General features: G+C 43.9%; 2 protein-coding genes across 3 annotated transcripts in view; one reads left to right on the top strand and one right to left on the bottom strand.

The window, feature by feature from the left end:
- Window positions 1-27,553, bottom strand: part of RBPJL (recombination signal binding protein for immunoglobulin kappa J region like) — a 91,611-nt gene that overhangs the window by 4,719 nt on the left and 59,339 nt on the right. Inside the window, exons 2-7 of one of the 2 annotated variants that reach the window (XM_081867835.1) lie at window positions 20,727-20,844; window positions 13,494-13,619; window positions 11,072-11,142; window positions 9,115-9,224; window positions 3,649-3,823; window positions 1,578-1,715 (exon numbers count right to left, since the gene is read on the bottom strand). In XM_081867835.1, coding sequence (XP_081723961.1) covers window positions 1,578-1,715; window positions 3,649-3,823; window positions 9,115-9,224; window positions 11,072-11,142; window positions 13,494-13,619; window positions 20,727-20,844 — 738 coding nt within the window. The remainder of the gene's footprint in view (window positions 1-1,577; window positions 1,716-3,648; window positions 3,824-9,114; window positions 9,225-11,071; window positions 11,143-13,493; window positions 13,620-20,726; window positions 20,845-27,553) is intronic. The other variant, XM_081867836.1, reaches the window with a different exon arrangement.
- MATN4 (matrilin 4) overlaps window positions 20,707-27,553 on the top strand; it is a 40,818-nt gene continuing 33,971 nt past the window's right edge. The window contains exon 1 of the mRNA XM_081867727.1: window positions 20,707-20,812. The gene's annotated coding sequence lies outside the window, so the exon portion shown is untranslated. The remainder of the gene's footprint in view (window positions 20,813-27,553) is intronic.

The raw sequence follows: 27,553 nt of genomic DNA, 5'->3' as shown, positions 1-27,553 counted from the left end.
GATATAAACAAGGATGGGAGAAAAGAAAAGAAGAGAAAGTGAGAAAAAGGTGAAAAGCTAAATGCAAAGAGCAAGAAGGAGGGACTTAACAGGAGTGCCTTATTTGACAAAAAGCTTTAAGACAGGGGTGGGGAACCTCAGGCTTGGGGGCTGAGTGCGGCCCTCCAGACCTTTCTGTCTGGCCACCAGGCTACACCCCTTCTTCCAAGGCTCCACCCCTCACTGGCCCTGCCCTATGGCCTCCTTGAATACTATTGCCTGGCTGCAAAGCATCCTTGAGGTATGATAATGCCTTTTGCTTGCCTAGATGGAGGGATGTGGGAATGTGTAAACTTCTGGCACTTGTGTCCCTGGAATATAGCCTATTGTACAATGGTCAAAACAAAATAAAAAAATTCCTTCCAGTAGCACCTTAAAGACCAACTAAGTTAGTTCTAGGTATGAGCTTTCGTGTGCATGCACACTTCTTCAGATACACTGAAACAGAAGTCACCAGACCTTTCTATATAGTGAGAAGGTGGGGAGGGGTATTACTCAGAAGGGTGGTGGGAATGGGTGATTGGCAGATAGCTGTGATGAGCCTGTTGACGACTCTTAACGACTGCAATAGGTCTTACAGGAAAAAGCAAGGGGTGAGAAGGTGAAAAATGGCTTTGTCATGTATAATGAGATAAGAATCCAATGTCTTTGTTCAGACCAGGTCTCTCCATGGTTTTAAGTTTGGTGATAAGTTGCAATTCAGCAGCTTCTCTTTCCAGTCTATTTCTGAAATTCCTTTGTAATAGAACAGCTACTTTGAGATCTTGTACAGAATGTCCTGGGAGATTGAAGTGTTCTCCTACTGGTTTCTCTGTCTTGTGGTTCCTGATGTCGGATTTATGTCCATTTATTCTTTGGCGCAAGGTTTGGCCTGTTTGTCCAATATAGAGAGCTGAAGGACACTGTTGGCATTTGATGGCATACACAATGTTAGACGATGAGCAATTAAATAGTCCCGAGATGGTATGTGTGATGTTGTTCGGGCCAGTAATGGTGTTGTACAATGATTGTACAATGGGAAGAGTTCCACCTGTTTCTCCTTCCTCTTTTGCTTATAGTCCCGCCCAGCTTTGGCCTGTGGCCCCTAGAATGCTGCCTTTGAGGCATGTGGCCCTTGAGCTGAAACACATTCCCTATCTCTGTTTTAAGGCATCTCTGTTTTTAAGGCAATCCCATTGATATAGACTCACTTGCAGTACCCAGATAGCAATCACATAACATTGTCTCCTTCCAAACCATATTTTATCCATCCCTTACACAAAACTGGCACCCCTTGGTCATTTTAACTCTTATGCAGCAGTCCACCCTGGCCCCAAACATATTTATAACTTCAACAGGGACATTACAACGGATGCTAATTTTCCTAGTTTGATTAATTGCCGAGCCTTAATTAGCCGTTTTTATTTTGGGCTAGGTTGCCACCCACTCCTGGGCACAGTGCCACTGAATGTTGAAATGCCACTGGCTGGGAGGTCAGAACCACCAACGTCCTCACATTATTAGTGATTAAAAATGAGCATGTCGTTAGCAAGCCTCACCCAGATGAAGTGTAAAGGCTGCCCACTGTCTGGCACTTGCTGTGAAGGCGCCACCCTCAAACGAAAGATACCGGGTGCTGACAGTCTGGGAGCGCAGGCGGTTGAAGAGGGAGACTTTGGACCCGGACGGAATGCACACTGTTGGGTGGCAGGGGGACAGGAAGGAGAGCATCAGGGAAGAGATAGATGTAAATGGCTAAGTCCAGGTTTAATGCTGCAGCCCTGTACCCGCTTACATAGGAATAAACCCCATGAACACAGTGAGATTTGTGCAAGGAGTCAACATGTGCAGGATTCAGGGAAGCTGTTGCTGAAGACTCCACTTCTGCAACCCCAGATATTTTGTCCTACAAGTAGCATTTCCCCCCTTTGCCAGATGTTCTGTCAGGGGCTGGACTGAGGAGGAATGGTGGGAGCGGGTCCCCCCTTCTCCTGAACCTTCCCAAGGGCAGGAGGACAGCATTGATTTAGAACAGTGGTTTGCAGAGGGGCACAGTCCTGAGGGGAAAAGCTGGGAGATACTGGGTGAGGAACAGCTAGAAGAGGAAACACCAGGAGAGAGACAGCTGGCAGATTCAGTGTCTTTGGACAGCATTCCTGACCCTGCTTCACCTAGGACTAGACGGGCTTTGAGGGTGATAGAACAGAGAGCGCAACAGCAACAAGCTCAGATTACCCGACGTAGGAGTGACGTAGATTCATGGGGACGGAGGGGGTGAGATATGCATTCCTTTGTCTCTCGCTGTGATTATTAAAGAAACTAACTGGTAAGAACACTCCTTTCGTTTGATCTGATGAATTACTGCCACTGGAGCAGGGATCCGATTCCCTGAAGCTGACACATTCTTGCTTTAACATAGGAAGCTACCTAATACCAGATCAGAATATTTGTCCATCTTTTCTCCAGGGGTGGGAACCTCAGGCTTGATGGTTGATGGTGGCCCCTCCAGGCCTTTCCATCTGACTCTTGGAACTCTCCCCAGGCCACGCCCCTCAACAGCCCTGCTTCACAACTTCCTTGAGAGTTTTTGCCTGGCTGGAATGTGTCCTTGAGCTCTGATAATGCCACTTGCTTTTCTGGATTGCATACCCGCCAACATTTCTCCGCTGAAAACAGGGACGCCCTATTCTGTTGTTGTTGTTGATGGTGATGATGTTTTACTATTTATTCCCCTCCCCCATCTGACTGGGTTGCCTCAGCCACTCTGGGTGGCCTCCAACATATATAATAAAACATTAAACATTAAAAAATGCTTCCCAATATAGTGGTACCTCCGGTTACAGGCGCTTCAGGTTACAGACTCTGCTAACCCAGAGATAGTACCTTGGGTTAAGAACTTTGCTTCAGAATGAGAACAGAAACCACGCGGCAGCAGGAGGCCCCATTAGCTAAAGTGGTGCTTCAGGTTAAGAACAGTTTCAGGTTAAGAACGGACCTCCAGAACGAATTAAGTTCTTAACCCGAGGTACCACTGCACAGGTTTGCCTTCAGATGGCATGGGGGTCAGATAACTCCACACCCTCCGACATTTCTTTGATGAAAATAGGGACATCCTAAGGAAAAGCTGGACATTCTGGGTTCAAATCAGAAACTGGACAGCTTCTGTAAATCCGGGACTGTCCCTGGAAAACAGGGACACTTGGAGGGTCTGGGATGGAGGATACAGAGTAAGTGTAGAAGCTAGCCTACTGAAAGAAGGAACATGATACATTGGTTGCTTTGCTCACTTTTGTCTCTGGCCTTCCTACCTGGCATGTGGCCCTCAGAAGGCTGCCCAGAAGAATACGTGGCCCTTGAGCTGAGAAAGGTTCCCCACCTCTGGACTACTCTTACTTATTGGTAGCAGCCATCTGGGATCTTAGATTCAGAGTCTGAACCAGCTTCTCTCATCTGCTCCTTTTAAGCATGAGCTCTACCCCCATGCTATTCCTCCTTCCTAGCCTGTTGCATTACCTTTCTCAGCCACAACCAGTCTACCATCCTTTCTTGTAGCTTCCTGACAAGATGTCTGCCTCCAAAGACACAAGGAACTCTCCTTTCGCTGGCACCCAGGAGCCCATGTCAACTTACAGTCCGTATTCTTCAGGGATTGCTTCTTCTGGGAGGGCTTAGAGATCACTTTGATCAGCTTGCTGTGGAACGTGCCGATCTCCAGCCCGTTGCTGAAGAAGAGATTGACGACCAGCCGGAAGTGCTTCCTCTTGTCTGAGTCTGAAATGTACAGAGCTTTGGCACAGCTGAACACCTGTATCAAAGGGGGGACGGGGATTGTTATGGCTACAATCCTGTACACCAGTGGTTCTCAAAGGGTGGAAGAGGCTTGTTTATAATTATATTTTGGGAATGATGCATGTTCTTATGTAACTGCATTGCTTTATACTTTCTGGACATCCCATGATTATATTTTAAATCAGTTCTGTTCTATGTTATAAATCAAGCAGTGTTAGCAGTTGTTTCTTTTTGTTTTCTAAAGCATTTCTTATCAATTAAAAAATACACTGTTTTTTTTAATCCTAAAAGTGGGGCCCAGAGGGAAAAAAGCTTGAGGACCATACTTACCTTGGTGTAAAGCCCATTGTACTCAAAGGGTCTTACTTACAGGTAGGCACAAACAAGATCGAACTGTTAGCACCCTCAAAGTGCGGAACAGGAAGACTTTAACGGCAACTTTGTAAATTGGATCACAAACCATCTTGCTTTGATAGGGAGACTAGGTTATACAACGCACAGAAAAAAGCAGCAATGTTTTAACAAGATGAAAGGAAGGGATGGTGGGGGAAAGGAACCTTCCAAGCAAGAAATATAAAGAAATGAGATGGCAAGGCATTGTTTTGTCTCCAGGACCCAGGAAAACAAACTGGCCTTCTCAGGGAATCACATCAGCGTGAACTATCATTAGCTCGGCTTGTCACCAGCAAGAATGAAATGTGGGACGAAGCAACTCTCAGCAGAACTCATAATGGTCACCATTCACAGCCCTTTGAGGTTCATTTAAAGGGGAATGTGATTAGAGATGTTATTACAGGTGGGATGAAAAACTTGGGGATGGGGAAGGCTTTATTTACTTTGGGGTTAGGGAAATCCAAATGGAAAATTAATGTTCACGTGCAATTGGCTGTGCACAGCACAAGGAATCTCCTAGGTTTACAGTTCCCAGTCATCTTGGCGCTCCCTCTCCCTCTCCCTCTCTTCTGATAGGCTTTGCTTTCACAATGAGCTAAGCATTGCAGAGACAAAGGTCCCTTCTGTAGCCTTCTTGGCCCTTCTCCTGGTCCCAGCATTCTTCCAAGGCTGGAGATAATGCCACAGACATTTTGGTTCTGTCAAAAGGTGCCAAGCTATCGCTCCCGCTCTTGATCTTTTGGGACCATTTAGGGGTTTCTTTCACCGCTTATCTGCCAACGAAAGAAGGTACTTTCGCTTGGCAGAGAGCAATATCTATGTTCACCAGCAGAAACCTACAGCTTTGCAAGCTGCGTAATCCCTGGCAGATCACCAACCACGAAAAACCAGCTGTGGAAGGACAAAGGCAGTGATGAAGGCAGATGGGTTTCTTTGAAGCTCCGGAGAGTCTGGCTTTCTTTCTGGAGGCCGCATGCAAGAGGATAGTGATGTGAAGGGGTAAAAAAACTGACTTTTATGGAGGAAGAAACTGTGAATGCTGCAAAAGAAGGCAGAGGAGAACCAATACATTTGATCAAGTCCTCTGGAAAATGGTCAACATTTGAGCATTTTTATGTGGATACCTGTAGCTATCCTTCGGGAGGCGGTGGACTCTTCTTCATTGGAGGTTTATTAAGCAGAATTTGGATGGCCACCTGAAATTAATGCTTTAGCTGAGATTCCTGAATTGCAGAGGGTTAGACTAGATGACCCCTGGGGTCCCTTTGAACTCCACAATTTTATTATTCTACCTGCATGATGCATGAATTGGTGAACTCACAGTTGTCTCATTCACACATATTTTAAGGTGCACGCCTAAAGCATCTTCAGTGTACAGCAAAACGGTGTGAAGGGAGCAGTGTGCAAAAATGTAAGGTGCCAGGCATTGAAGTATACATGTTAAACTCTTGAAAATTCAATAAAAAAATTATTAACAACAACAAAAAGTAAGGCCCTTTCTCTGTTAGCTCATGTGATTGATCGACTGAACTAAGCTGTTGGCATCTGCCGTGGTTTGCGTGGGAAGTGAATTGCCATCTCTTCCTCCTAGTGGGAGGCTCCTGTCCTCGGGCCCTGACATTTTGTAGGCTAGTCTCTATGTCATCTGACATATATGCCCTTGCGGCACATGCCAGCCTTCTAGCATGATGCTAGACTAGACTTCATCCAAGGGCAGTGTGCCTGTCCGGGGGAAGGCTTCCTGCAAGTTTCTGTTACAGGAATGCAAAAGACATTTGAGCAAACCAAAGGCCTTTTAGTCTCTCAAGCAATAGTCCCCTGAGGGATCATTCTCCTATCAAGACTTTACGATCCAAGATGGGTGTTGGCTCTTCCTGCTCAAGGCACTAGCTGATCTCCCTAGAGACTTTATTCCCCTACACCAAGCCCAGTATTTCATTCGCCTCTTGGCTGAGGCCATGTTTAAGATGTCACAATGCTTGTTTATCCAATGGCAAAGGAGTGGTAATGGGAAATCACTTGGTGTTCCAATAACATCACACGTTTATTTTTAGGAATTGACCCCATATCCTTTTAATCTGGTGGCTATATTTTGGTGGCTCGGCTCCAAAATGGCTCTACAGCTCATATAGAATCAGAACTGGGAAGGATGCGAGCACTGTGTCGAAATTTCACAACATTCAGATTTCATATTGGGTTGTGGCACTGCTTTTTCTTCCTAGCGGTATGCAATGGTACGCAGTACCGCCACCTTTTTTGGGTGGTGGTGGACGAAGCAGGAGGGCTCTTGGACTCTGTCAGAGCATTCTGCCTCCTTCCCTAAGCTGGGCAAACACTTCCAGGGCTTGAGGGAAGGAGGCGTAAGCCTGTGTCCTGGCAGTCTGTAGGACCATATAACCCTGTGGCATGCATCGTTTGTTCTGCAATGCCAATGATGGATTCTTTCCTAATGCAAACAGCAGCTTCAGAGGAGGGATTTTTATCAAAACCACAGAAGGGGATTTGCAGTTTTAAAAAGAAACAAGCTTGCTCCTGTCAAACTGGCAAAAATGTATAGAACAAGTGGTAATAAGTGCTGGAGGTGTAAAGAGAAAGAAGGTACATTTTACCATATGTGGTGGAATTGCAAAATAATTAAAAGTTACTGGGAAATGATATATGACGAACTGAAGAAGATGTTTAAAATAACCTTTGTTAAAAAACCAGAAGCTTTTCTGTTCGGTGTAATAGCACAAGAACTACCAAAAGAGCAGAAGAAGTTGTTTTTGTATGCTACAACGGCAGCTCGGATTCTACTAGCCCAGAAATGGAAGGATGACAAGATACCAATGAAAGAAGATAGGCAAGTCAAGCTTATGGAATATGCAGAAATGGCAAAACTGATGGAAAGAACCAGAGACAATGATAATGATAATGAAGAATTTAAAAAAGACTGGGAACCTTTTATGTTGTATTTACAGAAATACTGTAAAGATATCGACTCACTAGCAGGGTTTGATTAAACACAAGTAAGAAAATAAGATCAAAGGTTAAGTAAGGATAACATGGAATGAAATTGACTATAAGATGTAATCATGAAGGAAAATTTGATATAAAACTGATAAGAAAATAAGAGTATTAAGGTATAAGATTATAAAAATAAGGTAATAATTAAGCAGAAGTAGTAAATATTTAAAGAACCAGAAGGGGAAGTGGAGGGAACTCATGGGGGTGGGGGTGGTTCTTTTTCTTTTATATGACAAGTGTTATATTGTGTTGTTTGATTGAATATAAAACTGTAAAAATCCAATAAAATCTTTTTAAAACCCCAAAAAATACCAACAAAGTTTGCTTGTTCAATGAGACTGCCAACAACCTAGCAGCATTAGGGAGGGAAAAAGAAGGTATTCAGGAGTATTATATTAGAGACCAGTGACTTTTGATGTCCCCTCTCCTTTCCATCCCAGCTCGTCATTATAACTTACAACTAAAAACTTGAGCTGGAGTTTGCCTATTTCCTCCTCCCTTCCAGTTCACTTTCCTTTTGTGCCTTGCCTCTTAAAATTTTAAGCATCAGGGCAGGGAGTTGTGTGTTTTGTTTTTTTTAAAAAAATCTGATCTGGGAGCCTTATCTGGCTGAGGAGTAGAATTTATAAAAGACAAACAAACAAACAAACAAACAAACAAACAAACAAATGGATTATAACTGCATTGCATGGTAGATTGAAAGACCCAACTTCCAACTCACTGGCAGTCCCAGTGAGAATCACATTGGCTGGGTTGTATGATGTGTGGTATACCTTATCTGATTCTGATTCCTGCTAATCTATAGCTTTCATGCACGCTGGCTATCATGATGACATAGTGCCAAGTTACACAAGTTATGGACCTTGCCTTTCTCCCTGTGCACAGTGGAACCCTGTGAATGGCTGTACACATAACACCACCTACTGGTTTTGGATGACTGTACCTGAGTCCTTGGCTCAAACAATCCCCTTTGAGCTCCGTTTTCTTGCAAAATGTCACTGTTTATGAGGCTTCGACTTGTTTGAACTCTCACTACAACTCGAGCCATGCTCCACATCTTTTTCCTTGGCATGTCTCAAGGCTGCATTTGGATTGTTTTGCCACAGATCAGTTGATAAGGAACAATTTCTAATATGTACCGGTAATTGCTCTTGCGAGATGTAAAAGATTTCACTCTAAACTATAGTATTTAAAATACTGTAAAATACTGTAAAAGCAAACAGAGAAAAAGAATGGCATGTATGGGGCAGGGCAAATAGGGCACAATCTAATGCAGACCTACTCAGAAGTAAGCTCAGAGTTCAATGGGACTTATCTCAGGTTAACTGTATAGGACTTAAAGCAGGCTTAAAGCCAAATAGATTTAAGCAAGTGTTTCTTGTGGGCTAAATTCAGTATAAACTGAAGTCTCCCATTGAAAACAATGAATTTGACTGGGCCATGCTTCAAATCACTGAAAAAATCTGGAAATAGCACCCACCTCTGCAAAAAAAGCAGCAGCAGTTTTAAAAAAGAATGAGCATAAATATGTTTGATGCAAGGCACAAATTGTTATATTTGAGATCCATCATCATCATTATTTTTTTTAAGCGTGAGCTGAGTTTATTAACAATACATATCATAGCTGCTCTGAACAGATCCACCTTAGGAACATAGGGAGCTGCCTTATACGGAGTCAGACCTTTGATCTGTCTAGTTCAGATGGTCCATCTAGCTCAGATGTAGCTGAGATTTGTTCAGACAAGATGTAGCTGAGATTTGTTCAGACAATCTCAGATGTAGCTGAGATTTGTTCAGACAAGGCTCTCTCCCAGCCCTACCTAGAGATGTTGGAGATTGACCTGAGGCCTTCTGTGTGCAATGCAGATGTTCTACCACTGAGCCACTGAGCCTTAATTTGCTGCTTACCTTGGAATCTAGCTGCTCCTCAAAGTTTAGCTTCTGGGTCTCCACGTGGCTGCTGCTTGTGCCATCGAGTCCTATATAGCCACATACTTTGGAACTGAAGTCTGTTGGATCTTTGGCAGGAAAAAGAAAGGAAGTGAAGAGCAGATCTCATGATGACCTCTAGGAAGCAGCAACATACGCAGAGTACCTCACTAGCTACACCTGATATGCAAAGCCAACCCTGTCCACATGCTTGCTGATATTCTCAAAGAATTCTTTGTGGTCAGTTTTTATCTCTACCTAAAAAGAGGGTGTTGAAAAGAAATCATAGGAGCTCCTATGTTCCAGCATAGCAGGGCTTGTTCACACTGGAGTTTACTGTGTGCTTGCAGCTGTTTGTGTTCCCATTTAATTTGCACAGTGTTCAAGAAATTAACCTCAAACAGCACCAATCTCATTGCTTTCTCCCTTGTAAATTCGGGTTCGCCTGATATGGAAAAAATATGACAAATTGGGGGAAATGGGGTTCCAAACTGCCCACGTGGGGTCGCAGATGCCCCCCCCCAGTGCTTTTGAGTGAGTACCTCAATTGTCACTTTCTGCTCCTCCTCATTCTATGCTTTCATTTCTTTTCTGGTTGTGCACTAGCCTATTTCCAGTACGCTTCTGGGCATAGGGATATATATATTCCTTTTGATCCCTCTGATTTGCACAAACCCAGACAACTGCACAAGCACATTTACAATTGCTTGACTGGGTGCCTTTGCACACTTCTTGCCTGGGGGTTTTTAAAAAAATTAACACCCCCGCCGAAGATGCACGTACAGCTATTTGTGTGCATGCCCTGTTCACACTTAACTGACATAACCAAATCAAGAATTAGAAAGCATTATAATTCTATTATTCGAATGCAAAAGAGAAAGCCTACAGGCAAGAACAGGGAAGATTGAAGTTGCTTCACATATACAAATTACCGTACAAATACCTGCAGGTGTGGACTGCTCTGGTCTAATTTGAAGGAAGGGAAAGTGGATTAATAGGTAAATAATGCTCAAATGCAGACCCAGATCTCCCCTTTCAAAGCAATGCCGGTTTTTATGTTATCACCTTCCTCTGCCCCTTGATGTGTCAGCAAATCCTGAGGCTGTAAAACTCTCCCTGTGGTCTGGACACATTTCCTGCAGTTGGCAGCCCAGCCTGAAGCCCAACTGCTCCATATTTTGTGGTGTTTTTACAGGCTGATAGTCGGGTGGTGGTGGGCTTCTCTGTAGCCACTGCAGTCAATAATCTGTCAAGTCTACTAGGAAGCAGAGGCCAAGGTAAACTTTGACCTAAGTAGACACATGTCCTGTTGATTCCCCTCGGTGTCCTATGGCAAAGACTTATCAAAAGGAGCAAGGACACCCTTAGGCTAAGAAAGGAGGTATCAACAGGGACGCTGCATGGCTCCAGATGAAAAATATAGTTGCATGGTGTGAGAACATAGTGGTGGCTCAGTTGAGAATGGGTGGCATTCAGCATATAGTGCTTTTCAACATTCAAAGTGCCCCATGTGCATTATCTAGCTGCAATCTTTGCAAGAGCCCTGTGACTTGAGTAAATATTATTACACACACACACCCTATTGCAGATGGAAGCAACTGGGGCTGAGCTTGCCGAAGACATGTAGTGAGTTCAGGGCAGAGGTGAGATCCAAACTGGGCACCTACTGATTCTAAAGTAGGCACTTATTCATTCATTGGGGGGGGGGAGCTACATAAACAAAAAAGAGAACAACAATTTGCCTATGATGGTGACTTTTATGTATACAGTAGATGCAAACTTAGAAATAATTACTATCATTTCAATAGAAATACAGTGATATTTGGGGTTGGGCAGCCCAACTGCCCATCAAGGGACTCTGTCCCCCAAGTCCATTATCGCTCAGAGAAAGATTAACGGCAACAGCGGAGAAGACTTCAGATGACATATGCCATACCTTTCATGTCTTCCTTCTTCAACTTCCAGCCTGGTCCAGTCAGGTAAACGCAAGGCGGAGGGCAGAAAAACCTGAGAAGAAAAGAAAAAGTATTTTGTCAGTAGTGAAAATGATTACGCTAAGAACACTTCTCTGACAAGAGTTGTGGGTCCGTCCCCCCCTGGAGAATTGTGATACAAACTATATCACCATTATTTTATAAAAAGATACAACAAAGGCTTGTACAAGGCAACATGCAGAAAAAAATGGCGAGTGTGGAAATGTGTTTTTTTTAAGCAACAAAATGGGGCAGGGGTGGGATAAGAACAAAACAAAAAAAAGCAAACAAAGAGGGCCATATGTTAATTCCTTTCCTAAGTACATCCACAAGGTTAGAAAATATGAAGGGGCTGTTTAAACAGGTAAACAGGTAAAATCGTTAGTAGGATTGGAATATCACTTGCAGTTTAAGGGTGAATTCTGGACACAATGGAGATGTAAAAGATTTGGATCATCATAAAAGATGCAGGAGGAAATTATTAATAATAGGACCCACAAAGGGGAGGAGGAAAGTCCAGGAGATTCCTTGGAGTCTTGTTTTTATGATTTATGTTTGATATAGCTCTAAAACGTTAATTTGAAAGACCAAATCAATAAGCTAAATAAAATAAAATATGAAGGGGCACCTATAAATAAAACTTTTCAGAAATCTTTTTTCTTATTACTTTATATAAGATTTAATACCAAGATAGCATTACTATGTATATTGCACAAGGATTTGTGTACAATATACACACAGAATTCCTATTATAACCTTCTGGATAACTAAATGATCACCACTATTAAAGAGTGATGGCATGGGAAAGTGACTAAGCTGTCATGGTTCAATCTGGGACACACGTGTTTCGATTCCTGATGAGCCATAACATTCACAGGATAACCTTGGACAGGTCATTAATTTGTATATGGAATTGTTTTTAATTGTTTCCAACATACGGAATTGTTCTCATTGTTCATGTTTTTACCAAATTACTTTCCATAGTGCTGAACAGGCACAGGGGTCTCTTGTTATGATCTGGGCTCCAGACATGGAGCAGCCACATCTATCAGAGGCACAGCAAGCTCAACATGGCCCCCTACTGTGGAAGGTGGTGGTGATTATATGGAGGGGAAAACTCTTGTTTCTTCACTTCTCCTTGAGCAGAGGGAGGACTTGTCCCTGTGACTGTCTCAGCCTGGAATGTGGAAGTTTCACAGGCTGGGAACAGAGTTTACATTCACAGCGAGATCCTTAGACCAACACAAATAAATTGAGGTCCAAAGGTTTGGAAACGTGTTTTCCTGTGTTTTATTTGGGTTTCCGCTGTCTTTAAACTCACGTGAATGGCTAGGATTCATGCTGTATTGGTAGTGCGTAAAAATGTTGGTAATAAAACACACCAGAATGGGTGGTTTTATACTCTGATGCCATAATAGTATTTTTTGAGGATGTTCATTACAGAACGGGGTCCCATCTGACTCATTTAGACTTTAGCCTAACAAGTTTAGGGCCAGTTCTTTTGAAGGATAGCTGTGTTTCAGATCATGTATTGTTACTGGAGGTGCAAATCAGGGAGTTTTGCATTAAAATTCAAAACTAATTAATAATAGCAATAATAGCAATAATTTATAATAATGATGGTTTATTTCTTGTACCCCACCTACCTAACTGGGTTACCCCAGCCACTCTGGGTGGTTTCCAACAAAATATAAAGGAACAAAACAAAACAAAACATCAAGCATTAAAAGGTTCCTGAAACAGGGCTGCCTTCAGATGTGTATGAAAGGTCATATAAAACAATAATCTATCCTCCATTGCTAGTGGAAACAATTCAGGTTTCAACAACACAATGTAATCAGTGTTAAGCAAGAACGAGAATGGGGGAATCTACCGCAAAAGTTATATGTTGGCAACAGGAGTGAATTCTGGCTCTATGCATTTCCTGGAAATGGTGATTCCACCAAAGAATCCTGTGAACTATAGTTTGTTATAGGTGATGGGAGCTGTAGCTCCATTAGGAGGTAAACTACTACTTTCAGGATTCTTTGGGCCGTGGTGACCAAACTTGTCCCTCCAGCTGTTTTTGGACTACAACTCCCATCATCCCTAGCTAACAGGACCAGTAGTCAGGGATGATGGGAATTATAGTCCCAAAACAGCTGGAGGGCCAAGTTTGGCCACCGCTGCCTTATATGTTATAGTGTGGATGTGACCTAAGAAAGGGAATTGAATACCTTAGAAGCAGAGCTGGGTGTGCTTGAAAAACTACTGGAACACCATGAGACCCACAATTCATTTCACGTAGAGCACATACGCACACACATGCCACCTGCTTAGTTTCTCTACTGTGGAAAGCCCCATTAAAATTCTGATTTTAACAGGAAGTTCAAGCTGATTTCCTACCTCTTTTCACTGCCATACGATTTCTGAGCAACTTTTGCATGGACTATCAGCACAGTCTGGTCAGATGGGAGCTGAAGGTACCTGCGCACTCCATTTCGGAGAGGGTCAGCTCGCTCTGGATTGGATCTACATTGGAGGCAGCAGAGTAGAACCACAGGTATAAGTAAAGGGAGCTCAGGTGTATCATTGAAAAGCCAGAACACATGATCAGCAGCCTCATGTATCACATTGATTACTGGATTCCTCCTCTGGCCTGTGATATTCTGCTGTTCAGCAACATACCTGTCTTTCCATAGTGTGAAATAACAAGGTGGAATACCACAATAATTTCTTATAGTGTCTAACGGCCCAGGAGAAATTATTTCTTTGATTCAGCCCTTAAATTCCAGACGTGGTTATATAAACCTCCTATTGCATGTTGAATAACATATCTTGGCAAAAATAGAAGAATAATAGCTGAATTGTACTCTATTAAATGAGAATCCCTTTAAGATGGCTCATCTACCAAGGATGTACTTTGGTTAAGGAAACATAAATCCAACAGGAAAGAACACTGTTCTTTGCAACATCCAACAATGTTATTAAGCCACCCGAAGGCTTCGGCCAACTGGCTTGTTATCTCCTCTCATTGTTCTCTTTTTGCTCAGTCCCCTGTCTCCTCTGCCCTTTTCCCAGGTTCCAGGTTCCTTGTCTGTTTTCTACTCCCTTTCTCAGCCATCTTTTCCTCTGGGCTTCCTTTTCCTTAACTGTCCTATCTCCTGTGACCTACTTCCAGTCCTCTAACTTCCTCATAAACCACTTCTGTCCTTTGGGCCAGTGTGAGGTTTTATCCCAAGCAAAGCTGACAATGATGCTTGCCCTCACATAAACTGGACTGACAACATGCTGACAATTCTCTACTCCTTGAAGCTGAAAGCTTTCAAATCCTGGACAATCCATACCAGGAGACTTACTGCAAAAGAACAAGATACCTTCCAAGAAAATGCCACTTCTGCAAAACTGTTGCCTTTGCCCAGGTATGGCATTTTAAAACTGACAACCGTTGTGTGGTGTGGTGGGTATATTTGAGGGTAGCAGGTTATATATATATAGGAAATGGGATATATATAGGAAATGGGACGCCTGGTGGTGGAAAAACACTTCATGTTGCAGATTGCTCTGGTACAGAGCTATAAGCACGGAAGTTTCTTTTGCCTGTCTATTTTATGCATGTGTGTTCATTGATGGAAGGAGGGAAAAGAAAGCCTGTAACAAGACTGCAATCCTGTATATGCTTACCTGGGAGAAATCCTTGCTGGACACAATGGGACTTGGTTCCAAGTACAGTACTCATAAGCATGCACTTTGATCTGATAGGGCTTAGGATCCTAAACGGCCAGCAGCTGGGTAATTATGCAAGGACACAAAAATTGACTGAATTCTTTTTGGTATGTTTTGCAAATTACCCAGCATCTCAGCTCCTGTAATGACAGCTTTGATCCTAGCTCTATCTCTTTGCTGCATTCCTAGAACTCTGTGGCACCTGAATAGAATTCAGAAACAGCCCGTGCTTTATGAAAACAAAGCGTCTTAGAGTTGAGTGAATGAGAAGAGAAGACTCCCCGGAAAAGACCCTGATGTTGGGAAAGATGGAGGGCACAAGGAGAAGGGGACAACAGAGGACGAGATGGTTGGACAGTGTTCTCGAAGCTACCAGCATGAGTTTGACCAAACTGTGGGAGGCAGTGGAAGACAGGAGTGCCTAGCGTGCTCTGGTCCATGGGGTCACGAAGAGTCGGACACGACTAAATGACTAAACAACAACAACAACAATTGTGGAATAGGTTTTGGTGTACAAGTGTGGCATAAAGTGTTATTAGAATAACAAAGATGACAGGTGTAGGTACACACACACACACACACACACACACACAGCACGAGAGCTCTGTGTGTGTACATTGTAAACAGTAAGGTTAGAGGGAAATGAAATGTAAAAGCTACAAACTGACAATTACATCAAAGCTTAAATCAGGGATGGTGAAACTGGCCCTCCAGATGTTGTTAAACTCCAATTCCCATCAGCTCCCATCAGGAATGGTGGGAACTGTAGTTCACCTACACCTGGAGGGCCTCAGGTTCCTTATCCCTGGCTTAAAGGTCTGTAAAATAATCACAGCGAAAGCAGTGTTGATTATATGTCAGGGATAAGGAAGGCTGTATTAGTGGAAGAGCCATAGCTCATTGGTAGAGCATCTGCTTTGCATGCAGAAGGTCCCAGGTTCAATCCCCAGCATCTCCAGGTAGGGCTGGGAAAAATTCATGCTTGAAAGCTTTGAGAGTCACTGCCAGCATATGCAAGCAATACAAGGCTAGATGGACCATGGGTCTGACTCAGTAGAAGGAAGCTTCCTATATTCCTTGTGCTTCTGTCACACCACCTTTGCCTCACTGTAAAACTCTTGTCTCTTTCTGCTTTGTTTCACCTTGTGAAATGCAGTTTGGAAGCCCAGTCCCTTGGCATGCTCAACCCAGTGGACCACATCTAACCTGTTCTTACACCACAACGGTCTATTGTTCTTAAAATTTTTGTTGGCTGAATTATTTCCATGTTCCATCTTCAGATTTCAAATCAACTGGAGACCACCCAACGTCCATCATCTGGTTTAAATTTACATTCGTCAAAGTTCATGGGCAATGGCTTTCTGGCACATGGTATATGTTTAGGATTACAGGGAATTATTCGTTCCTTCTGACATTGATTATAGTGAATCCATACAAGGCTTTGAGTATTGTTTCATTTTATTACTTGGTCATGTCTGCACCAATGTGTTGCGCTGTTAGCTGGGATGGAGCTTTAATGTCTCTAAAGCACTTTTCTTACAGTGCTTGAGCTCTCATCCAGGATTCAGATGGCTCTGCAAAGCAGTGCTGGGAAATATAATGTTATGAGTTTGGAGGAGTAGGCTGCATGTAGAGACCCTTCTAACCCCTGGATCCCGCAAGTGTTAAAATGTAAGTCAGGCTAGCTTCCTGATGAGGCGATTGTTTTTCAGCCATGAATATTCCATGATGTCACAGAATCTTGGCCAGTGGCTACATGGGGTTCAGAACCATTTGGACCTTTTCATGGATCTAAAATTCACATGATGTTATGCAATATTTATCTATACATCTATTGATCAAGCTGGTGACCTATTTATTAATTCATAATGTAACTTAATGTGGAACTGCCACTTTTGATTAAAATGCACAGCTCCACCATTTTTCTTCCCTATGGTCCCATGTGAATGGTATGCCAACTGATAATTAACACACGCGTGAGGATTTCTGCAGCTGCAAGCCATTATCACTATCAGTATTAAAGGGTATTCGCAAACGGCTAATTTTAACTATAGAACTGTAGAGATGGAAGATATCTCAAAAGGTTCTCTAGTCTAACCCTCTGCCATTGCAGGGAAGCTGCTGCTACAAGATCTCTGATTGCTGGCCATCCAGTCTCTGCTTAAAAACATCTAACTAAAGAGAATCTGCCACTTCCCAAGGTAGTCCATGTCTGTATTCTTCCTAATGTTTACTTCAAATCCCCTTATCTTGTAAGTTGAACTTATTGGTCCAGGGCCTGCCCCCTAGAGCACCAGAGAACAACTTTCTCCATCATCTACATGCCAGTCCTTCAAATATTTGAAAGCGGCTATTGTATCACCTCTTTATCATCTCTTCTATCTTCGTTGCTCTCCTTTGAACCTCTTCATTTGTCAATATCCTTCCTAAACTGCAGGGCCCAGAACTGTACATGATACCTCCAGGTGAGGCCTGGTCATATCAGAATCAGGTTGTACCAAGGCCAAGAGACAACTTCCTTACAGCAGATACTCTTCTTATCTCCTGGTAGTTTATTTGACATCTGAAAGTATCATCCTTGCCAGTTTCTACTCACTTGGCTAAGCTCTGGGTCCCCCCCTCCCCGGTCCACCTCTGTACCAAACAGAAAGAATGTTTCCAAACACATACCAACAGTGGAATAAAGGAGAAAAACAAAACCCCTCCCTGGCTATTGATGACTGCGGATAAAAAGCCTCAGAACGTGTGAATAATTTTTCAATTATGTAAAGTCAGAATTTGATGGACATGTTTCATGATTGATATTTCTACCTGAACACAGCTGTCCTTACCACCCTCTTCTGGACAGGCAGCAACATGAAGCGCTCAAGACAAATTAAATGGAGGCATGATTGCTGTCCTGCCAAGGAAATTCCATGCAATTAAACACATCACTAACATAAAAAGCAATGAAATGCTATTAATGTCCAGTTCATGTGCTGGCCAGTCAAGCACTCTCAGGACAGTACAAGTCTAATTTGTGCCAAGATTCTTGTTTACATTTGTAGGAGTCACATGTACCTCAGCAGGTCTGATTTCCTCCACACGTCTACACTCGATTACTCCTGTTTACCCCAATTTAAGTGATGAAGCTTAAAGCCACCCAGAGCCAAATGTGGGTCATACATTCTTTGCACAGAAGGTGTACTAGAAGGTCCTAAATCTTTAAAAGGCCAATACAGATTGGATAGCTTAATGCCTGATCACATCATATGCAGGCACCCCCAATCTTTATTAGGAGCTGCAATGTTGACAACACTCATGGACTCTTTGAGAGCCAGTGGGGTGTAGTGGTGAACTGGGTTCGTGTCCCTGCTCCTCCACATGCAGCTGCTGGGTGACCTTGGGCCAGTCACACTTCTCTGAAGTCTCTCAGCCCCACTCACCTCACAGAGTGTTTGTTGTGGGGGAGGAAGGGAAAGGAGATTGTGAGCCGCTTTGAGACTCCTTTGGTTGATAAAGCGGGATATCAAATCCAAACTCTTCTTCTTCTTTCCAACATCAGCCAGGACCTGGGCAAATAACTCTTTAGCCTCTTGTCCTATTTTAAATGCTGAGCTGCTTTAATGGGGCTGTTTTACGGTAGATTTAATAATGGGTGTTTATATTTTATTGTTTAGATGGGATCATTTTATTGTGTATGGTGTAACTGTTCTTAAAACATTTTAAAAATTGGTTTCAGATAAATATGAAAACAAGAACCATTCAACACTTATCCAGCAGCACATCTAATGCTGTTTGTTCTGTCCATTGACTTTAGACTTTAGGCTTACACATTCAACGTTCAAACACATTACTTAACGTCATCTATTCACGCAGAAGACTGAGCAGTTGGTTATAACAAGATCTTGATTCTGGTCAATAATATAGTTAAAGAGAGGGGTCCACGTTTCTTGAAAGGTATCTCTTTTTGCTTTGTCTTTAATTGCTCTCCTGTGTCTGGTGAGATGCTGAGACATTGTTGTATCCCAGATATTATTTTCCCATATATTCAGGAGTATTTCAGCGTGCAATATTAATTATTCTGTATTTTAACAATGCTGTGCAACTGTAAACCACTTAGAAACCATATTGGTATCAAGTGGAATATAAATCCACACATAACAACAACAATAAGGATATTAACAACAGAGACTATGGTGGTGTGAGGGTTGAATTTAGGGGCAGGCAGTCCAGGTGTTTGTCATGCTGTTATGTCTGTGTTGAGGGAAGGATCCCTACTGTTGCTTTTTTAAAAAATCTGTGGGGAAATGTAGAATGTCAGTGCCCTTTCAACAAACTTCCTGTGTCAGAGTGATGATGATGAGATCCATGTATGCCCATTTAAGATATTCTATGACAGGGATAGGTCCCATGTTCAAACTATCCATCAAATTTGCAAAAAGGGTGTGTGTAGGATGAAAGAAGTATCTGGTGATGGGAGCTAGGATAGTGATGCCTGCTTTAAGCCTTTCCCAACCCGGTGCCCTCTACTTCTGTCAGCACATCCCAATGGTGAACGATGATGGGAGCTAGAAATCTGGAGGACATGTGGTTGGGCAGAGCAGAAACCACAGATAACCAACACCGCACCCTCTGGTTGTTATTAGATGCCAGCTCCCCCATCAGCCCGAACTACTGCCCAATGGGAATGGGAGTTGTAGTCCACCTTATCTAGAGGGCTGCAGGTTGACTGCCCCAGGCAGAGAACATGTGTGAATACAGTGCTACCTCGGGTTACATATGCTTCAGGTTACATACGCTTCAGGTTACAACTCTGCTAATCCAGAAATATAACCTTGGGTTAAGAACTTTGCTTCAGGATGGGAACAGAAATCATGCTCTGGAGGTGTGGCGGCAGCAGGAGGCCCCGTTAGCTAAAGTGGTGCTTTAGGTTAAGAACAGTTTCAGGTTAAGAACGGACCTCCGGAACGAATTACTGTAAGTACTTAACCCGAGGTACCACTGTACATGCATTTCCCTTTACATGCCATACTTGTAAATGTGTTTCTGAGAGGGGTTGGGGGTTACTGTTTTCTTTTCTTACTTTTCTTATGTATTTTGTGTTTTTATCTTGTGTTTATATGCTGGGCACCGATGAAGCGCAGCATGCAGATTTGTAATAAACAATAATAATTATAAATTCCTGTTCCTTTGAATGATCTTCAAATATCTAAAGGGCTGTCACTTGGAAGATGGAGCATGCTTGTTTCCCCCTGCTCTGGAGGGTAAGACTCAAACCACTGGCTTTAAGCTACAGGAAAGGAGATTTCAATTAAACACCAGGAAGAACTTTCTGACAGATAAGAGCCTTTGGGCAGGGGAACTAACCAACTCCATGGGAAGGTGATCGACTCTCCTTCCTCGGAGGTTTCCAAGCAGAGGTTGGATGGCCATTTGCCATGCATGCTTTAGCTGAGATTCCTCCGTCGCAGGGGGTTGGACTAGATGATCCCTGAGGATCCCTTCCAGCTCTACGATTCTATGAACTGCCAGCCTTGACTGGACCAGCCTCTTCCTTGGAGGCTCGGGCTCCTGTGTCTCCCGCCTTCCTTGACCTTGCGAGACAGCCTCGGGGGGACACGCCCACCCCCACCCCGAAGATCTTCGTGGGAGAGGGCGGGAAGGAGACGGCGCCCCCCTGCGCGTTGCCAGGCGGCGGGGGCGTGGGTGGGTGGGGCCGGCCCCGCGCAGCTCCGCCACTCGCCATGGGGCTGCAGCCCCACTCTCTGCAGCCTCCAGGGGGAGGGCTCGGCCCCCAGCCGCTCCCCACGCCGCCCCGGTTAAATGCGGCGCCTGCCGCTCTGCTTCCTCTCAGTCCCGAGCCAGCGGCCAGAGCGCAACCAGCACCGCCAAGCAGCGGCCTCCCTTCTCACCCCGCCCCGCCGCCTTTACCTGCCCCAGGACCAGGGAGGCGTCGTCCGGCTGCCGCTCTCCTCGGCGTCGCGTGGCTGCTCCTCTCCGCCTTCCAGACGGCCGAGGTGAGTGAGGGGCTCCGGGGAGAGCCGGGCACCTGAGGGCGAGAGAGCGCGGGGCTGAAGGAGTGCGTGGCACCAGGATTCATGACCTCCCCCCTCCCCACGGGCAAGGGGGCAGGCTGGGTACCACGCTGATAACGGGGCGCAGGGCGGGGGAGGGCGGTGAGGAGGCGAGCCCCCTCAATCCTGAAAGTTTTTTCTTCCTCATCCCCCGAAAAACTGTTTTCCCGCCACTCCCCTGGCAAAAGGCAAATCCAAGCTGAGCATCTCCTCTTCATGTTGAATATAGCAATAGGTAAAGGTAAAGGATCCCTGGACGGTTAAGTCCAGTCAAAGGCGACTGTGGGGTGCGGCGGTCATCTCGCTTTTCAGGCCAGAGTTTGTCTCCAGACAGCTTTCTGGGCCATGCGGCCAGCATGACTAAACCGCTTCTGGCACAACAGAAATGCCGTTTACGTTTCCGCCGCAGCGGTACCTATTTATCTACTTGCACCAGTGTGCTTTCGAACTGCTAGGTTGGCAGAAGCTGGGTTCGAACCCCCGACCTTCTGATCAAGTGCAGCTGGAAGACTGGAGGGACTGGGGAGATATGTGTGTGTGCCAAAGTGGGGGTCCAGAAGCCATGCGGGGTTTCCACATATTATTTATTAATTGTATTTCTATGCCACCATTTCTTCCAAGGAGCTCAAGGTGGTGCACATGGTTCTTCTCCCTATTTTATCCTCATAACAACCCTGTGAGGTAGGTTAGGCTGAGAGATGGTGACTGGCCCAAGGTCATGTGAATGCGTAGGAAGAGGGGTGTGTGTCAGACAGACAGACAGAGAAGTTTTTGGAAAGAACATGAGGGATCATCTCTCTCCCTACCCCAGGCATTCTACTTTTCCTTGACTTAAATACCATAATGGGATATAGATAAACACCCAAGCCTTTTAAACCTCCACAAAAAGAGATTGCACACCTTTTCTGAGCAGGTCTTTCCCTCCTTATCCAATTCCTTGCAGCTTCATCCTAGTTGCTCCTCAGATTTTTTTGTTTATCTTTTGGGGAAATTTCTGCTCCTCTGTTCATAAAATCTATCCCATCTTCTCGGGTAGAAGATCAGAATTGCAGAGTTCTTGTAATGAGTCCCTGCCTTTCATATCCTTTTATAAATAATAATAATAGCAGCATGTGTGTCAGGGGGTGAGGTATGGTTTTTGTTTGTTATAATGGCATCCCTTTTCATGTTTTTATATTGTAAACTGCCCTGTGATCGTTGGATGAAGGGCGGTGCAGAAATTCAATTCAATAAATATTTATAATACCCAGAAATCCGTAGCTCCATTCTGAGTTTTTGTATAGGGCAATGTTTGCCAGGAAACGGATGGCAGTATTGGGATAGAAGAGCCTATGCCCTCTTATTATGCCATCCTCTCACTCCCTGTTCTCACCTATCTACTAATTCATGTGAGACTCTTAATCTTAGGATCGTGGGTTTGAGTGGCATTGGGCAAAAGATTCCTGCATTGCAGGGGGTTGGACTAGATGACCCTTGTGGTCCCTTCCACTGCTATGCTATGATCTGCTCAGAGGAGCAAGCCTAGAGCCAGGTAAGCTGCTCACTGCTATGAATAAGAATGGGGTCAGTTGGCTGGTCCATCTAGCCTAGTATGCTGCCAATAAATAAAGCTCCCGTTGAACAATCCTGTTCCTCACACAGAACCAGGGGATTGGTTCCTAAGAACTGTGGCTCCTTACAGAGCATAGACTTCCCTTCACTTCTTCTAAGCTCCCTCCGGCCTTGGACATTTCAGATCTTCAGGGTTGTTGGGGGTAGATTTGGAAATGCAGGTGCTTGGCTCAGGGATGCTTCATGCATGGTGATTTTCTTGCACAGGTATGACACCTGAATAGAAAATGTGTGCCCCATCACATGCCATGAATACACACACGCCTTCTGTAAAATACATAAATGCATACCTGTGCATTGCACACGGTGGTGCACATGCAATGTACAATCTTTCCCACAGAAATAGTAACTGTATAAAAATGAATTAAGATTTTTGAGCCACCTTCATTTTCTCCAGCCATTTTTCCTGTTGCAATCTGGAAAGTTTTCCTTATCACCCCAGGCCCAGTGGTGCTGGTGAGGAATTTCCTAACATCTCCTTGTTGGAGTTTAAGTAAGAAATGGTACCTACTTCTTAGTATGGTCCTGATTATCTAGAGCTGCTTACAGTAGTGGTTAGCAATCTGCTCTTAATCTCGAAGGTAACTGAACTTGTCTGGGACCTTGAATGCTTTTTGCAGGTGTTAACTCCATAGCGTTGCCCCACACATGACTGTTAAGACTGATACATGCTTCACTGCAGTGCTCTGAGCATGACAAGATCTGTCCAAGGCTATCATGTCTTCTTCCATGCCTGACTGTTTAGCTTTTACATCTGCTCTGCATTGGCTGAAATTGTACCTGCAATCAAGGTACACTGCATGTGGTAGGCAAGTTTGCACAGGCAGTCACTTGCTGCCTAGGTATGTGAGCAGGCGAAATCAATTCAGCAGCTGTGAGTAGGGGATTGTTTGCTATATCCGGTTCATATGTCACCGCAGTTTCTTTACTTATGTGTAGCATTGTGACCAAAGCAGTTGTTGTTAGGGGAGCGTGTGCCCTACACCATTTATTTCCTCTGTAGCAGATACAGTGGGATATTTAGCTGTGGAATCAGCCAAGAATGACTAGGGCTGCAATCTAAAGCACACATGACTTCTGAGAAGACATGTATAGGATTGTGTAGTATGGCTCCTGCACTGTTACACAAAACATGCCAGTTCATAATGTGGGGTTTATCTAATCAATTATTGCAGCAACCCAAACCCACGCTAAGTTAATTGTGTTTTAGACCCATTGGAATTGATGGGACAGAACTTTTACAATTGCAAATTAGTTTATTGCAATGGGATTTAAGCACAACTAACCTCTGGATTTGGGCCAATAAATCTGCATACATTTGCATATGTATAAACAGTTCTGAAAATGGGGTACTCAGTTGCATTCTGTTGTATGGGGGGACGACGAAGGGTTGTATCTTCTAATATACCTACCTAGATGATACCTAGCACCTGTGATTTTTGTATGTACTTATATTTTAAAAAGTATTATTCCTGTTAATAGGCTCACCATCGTAAAAATTGCCTATTAATAACCAATCAATCAAGTAATGGAGTGTTGCTATTTACACTTGAACACAGTGGGATTTCCTTACAAGTCAGTGTGCAGTGTCCAAGACTATAAATGTTGCAGACCTGAAACATTTTGACGAGGTTAGGACCTATAAAAGAATTCTCTGTAATTGGGCAAACTTGTTCCTGGAAGTAAACCGTTGCATGTATAATGGCAGCACAGAAAGAGCTCCTATGTAAGAGGCAGAAGCATGTTCTATAGGGGCCTTGCTTACCAGAAAAAGTCTAGTGGTTTTAGTGCCGAGAAGGCAGACAGGAAAGGCATGGCTCCATATTGCTGGAGTCAATGGGACTTTTGTCCCATAAACCCGGTGGTTAAAAGCAGCACAATAAATTATCCTTCGAAAAACCTTGCCGGCATCTCACACTGGAATCGCCAAACCTCCAAGAATGAAATCTTGTAAAAGCCAGGGGAATAGGCTGCCTTGAGGATGGTGTTTAGGACCTGGCAGCAAAGAAAACTTTTCTGAAGCGAATCTTTATGGTTCGCTTGCAGAGCTCAGCTTTGGTATTTGCCTCTCAGAGGGTGGCTCTGTACAGTAAGTGGATTTGCTTCGGAGATGGAATTGGCCCCGCATTAAATATGAATTCCTGTCTGGAATGCAGGCAGGAGAGTTTGGTGTTTCATTCCCCCCCCCCCCAAAAAAGTAAAATGACACTATCTACCTAAACTAATAGGCTTTTACTGAAGCCATCTGGAAGAACTGTTGTTCAAATCTTTCATAACAAAAACAAAAGGAAGAAAAAAGAAAGATATCTTCCCCCCCTTTAAAAAATAATTATTATTTCATCAGACGCCATTTGGTGACAGAGTCTTTTCTTTTCTTTTGGATTCCTTTTTCACCAGACAATGGTATTTCTTTAAAATAGAATTCTGTGTGAATTTGTCCTTTGGTTGCCCAGAACTCAATACGTCTCCTGAGGTTTCCTGCAAGGCTTCTCAAGCAAAGCTTAAAACATTCCTCAGTGTCTCCAACAGGGGCCCTTTGCTAAAATTTCCTAGGTATGCATCTAACCTCATTTTGAGAGGTGGGAGGGGGGATTGCTCTGCTCTCAAGTGTGTGGCTGCAACATCTGAAGAAAGTAGCTGGCATAGATGAGTTATAGTCTGCCGCTACTGGGAGAACAAATAAGAGATACTTGATCTGCTAAGTGCTTAGTCTGGAGTGCTCTGATTTTGGGTGAGTTAATGGTGCAAAGCTTATGTATATTGATTTGGGAATAAGTCTCATCATATTTGGTGGTTCTTACTCCCAGGGAAGTGCACATAGAATATCAGCCTCAGGCTTCTGTTCCATCTTTTAAATGCCAATGGCACAGTCTGGCTTGGAATAAGACAACTTCCTATGTCCCTCTTCTTTGCCTCTGTTGCACTGCTGGCATTCCAAGACCTATTGCAAAAGTGGGTGGCATACGCCCCTCTCCAACTTCCATCTCAGCAAGCAAGAGGGATGACCACTTTTCAAGCACACATTGCAGTTAGGCAAAAGCACTTGAAGTGGGTGCAGAAGAAGGCTGGGAAATGGGGAGCTGACCAGTGATAGCAATCCCCCGGGCACGGTTTGCAACTGGCACAAGTACAACTGCAACCATATGGAGATCTCTGGATGCCAGGTTATCAACTGACATCTCTACCTAGCTGGCCCCTCCAGCTTTCTTAAGCAGGTAAGAAGAAGAGCTTAGTCACTGCATTTATACTCCAAGGAGTACATGGTTTACACATACCCCCAAGTTAATCCCTACAGCGACCCTGTTAGGTAGGTTAAGAGGCTGTGACTGGCCCAAGGTCACCCACTGAGCTTCATGACGGATGGAGAGTTGGACCCTCATCTCCCAGGTCCTAGTCCAACACTCTAGCCCAGGCATAGGCAAACTCAGCCCTCCAGATGTTTTGGAACTACAACTCCCATCATCCCTAGCTAACAGGACCAGTGGTCAGGGATGATGGGAGTTGTAGTCTCAAAACATCTGGAGGGCCGAGTTTGCCTATGCTTGCTCTAGCCACTATACCACACTGGTTTCCTAGAGTGCTTTTGCTGTATAAATTAACTAGGCAACTAAATATGGGAAAAGCAAACTATAGAGAAGGATCTGAAAACTATAGAGAAGGATCACTTAGAGAAGGATCTGAAATAGTTGAAGCTTGAATGTGTTTTATTCTGGTTTGTTTTATTTGATGTTTTAATGTGTTGCAAACCGCTTTGAGATTTTCTTATTTAAAATATAAAGTGGTAAGGAAATGATGATGATGATATAATAATAATAATAATAATAATAATAATAATAATAATAATAATGTGAAACCTCGGGTTGCAAACGTGATCCGTGCAGGAGGCACATTCACAACCCACAGCGCCGCGTCTGCGCACACGCGGGTCACGACTCGGCACTTCTGCACATGCGCAAAGCATGATTTAGTGCTTCTGTGCATGTGTGAGCGCCGAAACCCAGAAGTAACCCGTTACGGTACTTCCGGGATCAGTAGGGTGCGCAGCCCGAAATCGCGTAACCTGAAGCACCTGTAACCCAAGGTACCACTGTAATAGTAATAATAAATTTCACTGCAAAGAAAAGATGCCTAGACATTCTGTTGTGGTGACCGTAACCATGGTTTAAGGTTCCATTTGGTGATTAGCTCATATATCTAAGCTTCTAACACTGTCTAGCTCAGTTTTGTTTGCACTGGCTGGCAGCGGCTCTCCAGGGTTTTTAGACAAGGCTCTCTTTCAGCCCTGCCTGGAGATGATGGGAATTGAACCTGGAGGCGCCTGCGTGTAAAGCGGGATACTATACCACTGAGCTACAGCCCTACTGCGAAGAAACAGTTGTTGCTAAGTGGTTTACAAAGATACCATACCAAAAATAAGAATGTGCCTTGTTTCCACAAACCATAGTTGAGTTTGACCACAGTTTGTTTGTTTAAAAAGCATTCGTATATTGCTCAATATTTCAAAAATCTCAAGGATCAGACGTTAAAACTTCCCTGTAGCTAATTAAAATGAATGGAAGCTTCCAATCTCCTTGTGGTTGTACAGGAAGAGTGGAGTAGGGGTGGGGGTGGGAATCATGCAAGCGTAAGGCTTTTCTGTGCTCCTCCCTATAATGCCAAACCATGGTTTAATGTGAAGTGCAAACAATGCCAATATTTAGGTTCCAGTTGCTCTGCATTGATTCTCCCTTCCTGAACTACTTTGCCTTAGGTTTCCTCCTTGCAAGGTTTCTGCCTGTGGGTCTGCTTTACATCTCTGCTCTAGAACCCCTGGTGTTTTGTGTTGCAGAGGATTATGTAGGCATATTCTGGCAAGGGCATACTCTTAGGAGAGACACTTGCAAAGCTTGGTGGCCCTCACTGACATCATTTACCCATAATGCTAAACATTCTGATTGACTGAGAGATTGCCTGTGGCAGCTTTGCTCCTATTCCTCTGATCTTGCTGCTGCCACACTGCTGTGAGCTAAACCATGGTTTGGATTAGCATTGTGTCTGAATTCAAACTCGTGCTTTGTCTTCCCCAGACAAACC

The sequence above is a fragment of the Podarcis erhardii genome (assembly GCF_964252035.2).
Source record: "Podarcis erhardii genome assembly, chromosome: 6".
In the NCBI taxonomy this organism is placed as follows: domain Eukaryota; kingdom Metazoa; phylum Chordata; class Lepidosauria; order Squamata; family Lacertidae; genus Podarcis; species Podarcis erhardii.
This window is presented reverse-complemented; position numbering and strand designations above follow the sequence as displayed.